Source organism: Alosa sapidissima, chromosome 21, assembly GCF_018492685.1.
Source record: "Alosa sapidissima isolate fAloSap1 chromosome 21, fAloSap1.pri, whole genome shotgun sequence".
Classification (NCBI taxonomy): Eukaryota; Metazoa; Chordata; class Actinopteri; order Clupeiformes; family Clupeidae; genus Alosa; species Alosa sapidissima.
The window spans coordinates 20349403-20356506 of NC_055977.1; the positions used below are offsets into that span (position 1 = coordinate 20349403).

Below are 7104 nucleotides of genomic sequence, written 5' to 3' on the forward strand. Positions count from 1 at the left end.
TAGGAATGAGATAAAGATAGTGATTAACTTTTATGTTGTATTTAGGTCTGGAGATTTCTCATCTGCCTTCGGACAAGTAAATGTAGTCTCGGATGGTTAAAATAGTGTTCATGTTAATGAACTATGTATTATGCAATGGTCCATATTATAGGATTACAGTGACCATGTTTTTACTCAGATTATGGTAATCTGCAGGTTGAACATCTCTATATGTGGTTATGTTTGCATGATAAATGTCCATGTAGATAAGCATTATGTGTGGAATATTAAGTGGCATGTACAAGCCTTTGCCTAGAGAATTTTCTTCCACTTCTAACTTCTGCATGTTAGACCACCATATTGCACCATATTTATTTAGACTTTTGTGCTTCAGAAGACTGGAATCAATGTGGTAAGACATTGTGAACGTCATTAGCTCCCTGTAAAGAAGACTTTCATTGTGTTGTTGTAAACAGTATTAGCCAGCTCCAATGGGTCCTCATTCCTTCCTGCAGCCATGATCTCTAGAACTTGTCTGAAAAAGAAGTGGAGTAAGTCTTATTTTAAATTATTGACAAATGGGATGAATTAATGCTAAAAAGAGGCCTGTCTAGGAACACACACAAACTTTTTTCACAGCAACATTCTCTTCAATCTCTGTAACCCTCTCAGTGGGTGCAAACCGTGTATTTCTACACGCCTCTGTTCCTGAGAAATCCCAAGCTAAACAGTGGCTAGTTTTCATCAAAATTGCTGTTTTTTTTCTAGAAATGGAGATATAACGTCTTTCGTGAAATATTAAGTGTTGCCTGTAAACTTTCAGGGAAGTGATCAGCGAGACCTGGCGAGACTGCCACCTAGTGATAGACCCACGACAATGGCCTGGTTTTGAGATGACGTGCATGCGTCACTGATTCGACCCAAAGCGGCAACCGAGTTATGATAAAATGTCCAGATAAAATGTCCAGATTGTGCGTTTTCATGAGTTTTCGATCGTCATATATTTCATTTCCATTCATCACAGAGTTCCCAAAATCACATATAAGGTGTGTTAGAGTGTCTAGTTTCGTAATTTAAAAAAAAAAAGCTAAAAACGTAATATTACGTTTTTGGCACTCAATGAGTTAATACCAATGTATAAATCTAAGTCGATGAGGGCCGCTGCATCCTCTTTGGTTCCATCAAAAGAATGCACCTACAATGGTGAAAAAACAATACAGAGTCTGGGCATGAAGGAGGAGGATTCAATAGCACAGAAACATAGCATATATGGATATTTTCTTACCACACCTCCAACACATCTGTCCCTGTTTCACTTCATGATTTCTGCAAAAAGGGGAGGGTAGAGATCAACTCTCTGCACCCATCAAAAATCAAAGAGAGAGTAGTGTCATAGTAATAACCAAGTAGTGTAATGGTAATACCAATAAATTCCTTATGTGAGTTTCTACAGTGGAGGAACATGGGCAGTTTGGTTTCTTCAGCCAAATCAAACTACTTCTCAAAGTATCTGCCAAATCAAGGAAGCATATTAGGGGATCTGAATGTTTCTGTAGCATACCTGTAAGGTCACACTGTGTGCTTAGAAATATATTACAAATAGCTTACATGAGTTGTGTTTCTTTTGGGCAGAATTCCAGCCTATCGAAATCTGTGGAAAATATATATCAATATATCAATGATGTAGCATCCATAGTCAGATTGAAAATTCATCCATACCTAAACATGGGTCTAAAATGGTGGTATGGTTGGATGACAACCTACAGTGCTGTAAAATTCATCTGGTCAAAAGTTTGAAAATTGGTACTTAGTGAAAAGGGAGCAATAAGGCAAACTGGATTCATTTCAAACAGACACATATTTTGTGACTTTTCTCTAAGTAAGTGTGTAAGGGCAGAACCACTAATCAATACAGACTATAAGAAACTAAATCAAACCTCTGGACTCTGCCATCTTGAGGGCCTCCTTGCTGTCCTCAAGGTTTCCTCCAGTAATCATGAACTGCACAAAATAAATTCAGCTGCATTAGTGTTTTATGTAACCTACACTTGTCTTAATTTAGCATACATTTTAATTTCCTGTCTACGATTACCTTATTCACCAACACTGGTTGCTCTTTCGATAATGTGATTAAAGTCATCTGCAAATATAAGAAGCAAGTGAGCACGGGGGTATCCAGATATTCAGAACATGCTGCTGAACATGTTACAGATAGAAGCAGCATACCTTCATGTTTCTTGTTTCTTCTGTAGATTCCCCGAAACATGGGATCTGTCAAATGTATCCCAATATCTGTAAAAGATAAAGACACGTGATGGATATTGACAGAAATGCAGTAGTAATTCCTCGCCAAGGTCTCCTCTAAACCGTAGCTTGAATGTACTCTTCTGTAAGTCATTTGGGATAAAAGTGTCCAAATTAATGTAAATGGAAGTCGTTGTGAAGAGTAAAAACTATGGGAATCACATCAGACATTCTAGCTAACGTTGGCAGCTGCAACATTCACTGAGCCGATTGCATGTGGATTTGTGAGCATTTAAAATGTCTTTATCGAAAATTGTTTAGCACACTTAGTTAACATCACACCAACATATCTACTTACCAATGAATTTGAAACTTGCCATGACGGTAGCATTAATTTTGGACAGGCTGTAGAAACACACTCCACATGCAAGCCTGGCAACTCCCATAATTCCCCAAATCGTAATTATTGTAGTAGATGCGTACGATTAAGTCTTGATTTATTTAAATATCTTAAACTATGGACAGTATATCCAGGCTCTGACCACATTACGTCAATAATAGTAAATGTCGATTAATCAAATTCGATTATGCTGAAATAAAAAATAAAAAACACATTTATTTTTTTGCTGCACAAATACTACAAACAAAACGAACTAACAAGTTGCAAACATCCTTCATGATCCCAGAATTCCATTCTCTCGTCGTAGAGAGGGTCGATCATAATAACAATAGTCTTTCCTTTGGTCAATTGGTACCATTGGTGGGGAATAAGTCTCACAGTGAATGTATAACGTTATAACGGTATAATGTTACCACCCTAGAAGTATGTGACAGCATTGCATTTGGGTAGCTGTTTGTGTTTTATCACCCTATTTATGTGCATTATATGTCTATGTAGGGATATTTCAGGTGAAGAGTTATAGATATCCCCACAAAACTTGCACAGCTAATTATTATGACCGCCGCGCAGCGAAGCGGCGGTCATATAGGTTTAGTCAGATTTTTTTTTTTTTTCTTTTTCGCATGCCCAAATTTCCGTCAATGATTCCCGGGACACTGAAAGACCGGGGTACACGAAACTTGGTGGACATGTAACCCCACATGGATAGCATGGAACCATCGTTTTTCGTTTTGATCTGTAGCCCCCCCGCTGAATTGGACCCCCCGAAAGGAGGGTAGGGCAGACACAGTTTTCTGTGAATATCTCGAAAACCGTAGGGTTTAGGAGGACCATTTTTTTTTTGTATGTTGATCTCAAGGGGCCATGTCAACCCATTCCATAACCACTCATTTCATGTATAGCGCCACCTAGTTAAACACAAAAAAGTAAAAATGAGGTGGTGTAATTGAAGGTATCTGTGACCTAACATAGTCAAAACTGCACGAAATTGGAAGTGTAGGATCATTATGACACCCTCTGTATGCACGCCAAGTTTTGTGGAATTCCGTTCATGGGGGGCCACACAATAAATTAATTTATGTTACTATACACCAACTGGCCTGTAGGTGGCCGGAGACAGTTTTCTGTGAATATCTCAAGAACCGTAGGGCCTAGGAGGTCCACCTTTTTTTTGTATGTTGGTCTTAAGGGGGCATGTCAACCCATCCCATTACCACTTATTTCATGTATAGCACCACCTAGTTAAAAATTAAAAAGCAAAAAATTAGGTGTTTTCATCTCAATATCTCTGGCTGACAAGGTCAAAACTGCACGAAATTAAAAGTGTAGGATCATTATGACACCCTCTGAATGCATGCCAAGTTTTGTGTACTTTCGTTCATGGGGGGCCTTACAATAAAATAATTTATGTGTACATTTAGTGACGTACACCAACAAGGATTCCCGGGACACTGAAAGACCGGGGTACACAAAACTTGGTAGGCATGTACCCCCATATGGATAGCATGGAACCGTCATTTTTCGTTTTCATCTGCAGCCCCCCCGCTGGACTGGACCCCCGAAAGGAGGGTAGGGCAGACACAGTTCTCTGTGAATCTTTTATGGTATGTTGGTCTCAAGGGCCCACATCAACCTGGCTCATAATCACTCATTTGTGATTTGCCCCCCCCCCCCCCCCCCCCGGTAAAAAATGAAAATCAGTAGGATTAAAAGAAAGCCAAAATAAATATTCATCATCATCATCATGGCTGCATTTTCAGTATTGGCGAGAAGTAGTCGTTTGTCCACTAGATGGCGCATCGTTGCAGTGAGACGTAATTTTGTTGGAAGTTAAAAGTGGGTTGGAAAAAACAATGGACGCTTCATACAAGGACTGTAATTTACCGCAGCAAACATCTAATAAGGATAGGATGATGTTCACATGAAGTGTAATTCCCATTTCTTCTTGAAGCCGAAATAAATCTGAGGATGTTTATCGGACATGCTTGGTTTTTACTGCAGGTACGTTAATCTTGTAATATCAATAAGGACCTAGGTAATGTTACCGTTAGCGTTGGTTGAGTGATGGAGGCATTTGATTTATTGCATTTGTAGAAAACTATAAATGCGGTTATACCAAGCAAATGTATAGCAGCACTGTTTGTATCTTTCGACTGTCATTTATTGCACGTGCTACAAAATCATTCTGTGCAATGGAAGATTTACCAACGTTACACCGGTCTGATACAGTTTTGCCTATACATGCGTGAGACTGAGACGCCTGTTTATTTTGTTTTAAGTGCGTGCATGGTGTGAGAGGGGAATCGATGTGCTTTGATTACAGCTTGGTAGTTGTAGTCTGTGAAATTAAAAAGCACGTGTGTGTGAAGTATCCAAACAATGACACCTTCATTTCATTATGGCTGCTTTAGCAAAACACCTTAAGCTACTGTGTAGTGGGTCCCATTTAGAAGTGGCTACTTCATTCGCGCTTTCCTTGACTCATGGAGCTGCGTGAATGTTATTACAACTTTTCGCCACGATATGACAGTTTAAGTCCGCTTGATACTGTAAGGCGTAAGCCATTGGTTTCCAAAGGAGATTTTATTTGTGTCGCCAGCATAGCCTATTGACAATTTATGTTGTCAATAGGCCTACCTTATAATCCTACCTGTAGCTTAGGGAAGCTAACAGCTTTCTATTAGGATCTAGTTTGTTAGTTACCGTTTTGTCATAACTCCCTGATGCATTTTTGCATTTAGAATAGCCAGAGCGTGTATATCTCAATCGGAAAATTAAACAATATCGGGTGCCTATGGACTAGGCTGGGTGAACCCAGCCTGATCTGCCCGCTATTTATTTTTTGATTTCTTAAAAGATTGAGCTTGGTCTGATGAAAGCCAGACTAGCCATGGACCTCAGTTAAACAATGCAAGGGAACATGAATCAGCCTATATTTGCACTAACAATAACGGACAAAAGCTCTTCAACTTTGGCCCGTTAAAATGTGTATGAACAGTCTAGCGACGCATTTCATCAAGGCCCATTTGGACATGTCAGTTATTTGCACCACTGGTTAGATGTAAAACAGCATTTCGTTTCAGACTAGGCTACTGTTACTTAATTTGTGCATTAACAATAACGTTTCAGACTACTGTTACTTAATTTGTGCATTGACAATAAAGTATTACATGAACTAAAGATGACTAAAATCTTATGTAGAAGAAGAAACATTCACAAAAAATCCATCCATCCAAAAATGACCTTTGTTTTTGATAGCTGTTGAAAACGGCATGGAACTGACAGAGATGTTTTTGTTTAAAAATACATAAAAAAAAAATAAATAAATAAATAAATAACATTATGCTGATACCTTTTGCTTTTCCCAAATACAATGTAGCCTACAGGTGTAAGTGACCTTTCATCAATCCAGTTGCAATGGATGAACTGTGATGAACTGCCCTACTTGTGATTGTTTAGAGATTTTAAAGGTTTTATAACAATTCTACATCTTCTTTGGCTATTCTACAATCTGTTCACCTTTTCAGCACCAGTAGGCTACTTTCTGTGCAGCCGCACACACACACTCAGGCATGCCAAACAAGCATACACAAAAGTTTCAAGAGTGGGGGATGGAGTAAAATATGGAGACAAATTGAAGTGTGATTTATTTTCGCGGAACGGATGTACAGGACTGAGCGGCGGTCATATTTTGTACCGCTATGCGGTACATCTAGTTTACATTAAGTCAATGTTTTTTTTTTTTGTGTGTGTGTTGCACGTTTTCTGAAATTGTATGTGTAAATAAATGAGCCATTATCTATTGACAGACATCTCAACTACATAAACCTTAACACTGGATAAAGTCAGGTTTAAATGTATTCTTTTTGTTTTTAATGCCTGCCAAGGAATATAATATTATTACCCCTCCGTGACTGCTCCTCCCAATCTTTCTACAAATCTCATCTCAAGACCTTTCTGTTTCTGGAACACTTCCCCTCCACCACTGCATAGATGTTGAAGTAGGCGTGCAAGCACATCATGCAGGCGCGGATCTTGCTCCCCGACTCGAACATCATGGTATAGGCGCCGTTGCCGAACATGATGACGCCAAAGATGAACTCAATGACGTTGCCCGTGGACCGCACGTAGTAGACGTAGTCGTCCAGCCGCTGCCACAGGACATTGTGATAGCCGTCCACCATGAAGAGCGTGTACACAGTCAGCGACACCACCACCTTGAGGCACAGCTCCACACAGAAGGCTGTCACGGCGAACAGCCACGTGTTCAGGGCGTAGTGGTGCCAAAGGGCATAGCTGAGGGCCACCGGCAGCACAAAGAGCGCCAGGGATACCAGCAGGACGGGCAGATGGCGTCGCACGGACAGTACGTGCGAGGCGCTGAGCGACATGAGCACGGGGTCCGTCATGCCGTGGATGAAGTGCAGGATGGCCGTCAGCAGCAGGCACATGTTGCGGCTGAGCCGCACCAGGCGCTCCTC

The 7104-nt window shown here is 40.3% G+C and overlaps 1 protein-coding gene and 1 pseudogene across 1 annotated transcript in view; both read right to left on the reverse strand.

Moving 5' to 3' along the window:
* Nucleotides 1–1031: 1031 nt before the first annotated feature.
* Nucleotides 1032–3161, reverse strand: LOC121695866 (annotated as a pseudogene).
* Nucleotides 3162–6463: 3302 nt separating this feature from the next.
* Nucleotides 6464–7104, reverse strand: part of LOC121695861 (E3 ubiquitin-protein ligase RNF139-like) — an 8912-nt gene continuing 8271 nt past the window's right edge. Inside the window, exon 2 of the mRNA XM_042077025.1 lies at nucleotides 6464–7104. This exon is cut by the window's right edge and continues 860 nt beyond it. Within this exon, the coding sequence (XP_041932959.1) occupies nucleotides 6565–7104 (540 nt within the window). The 3' untranslated portion in view covers nucleotides 6464–6564.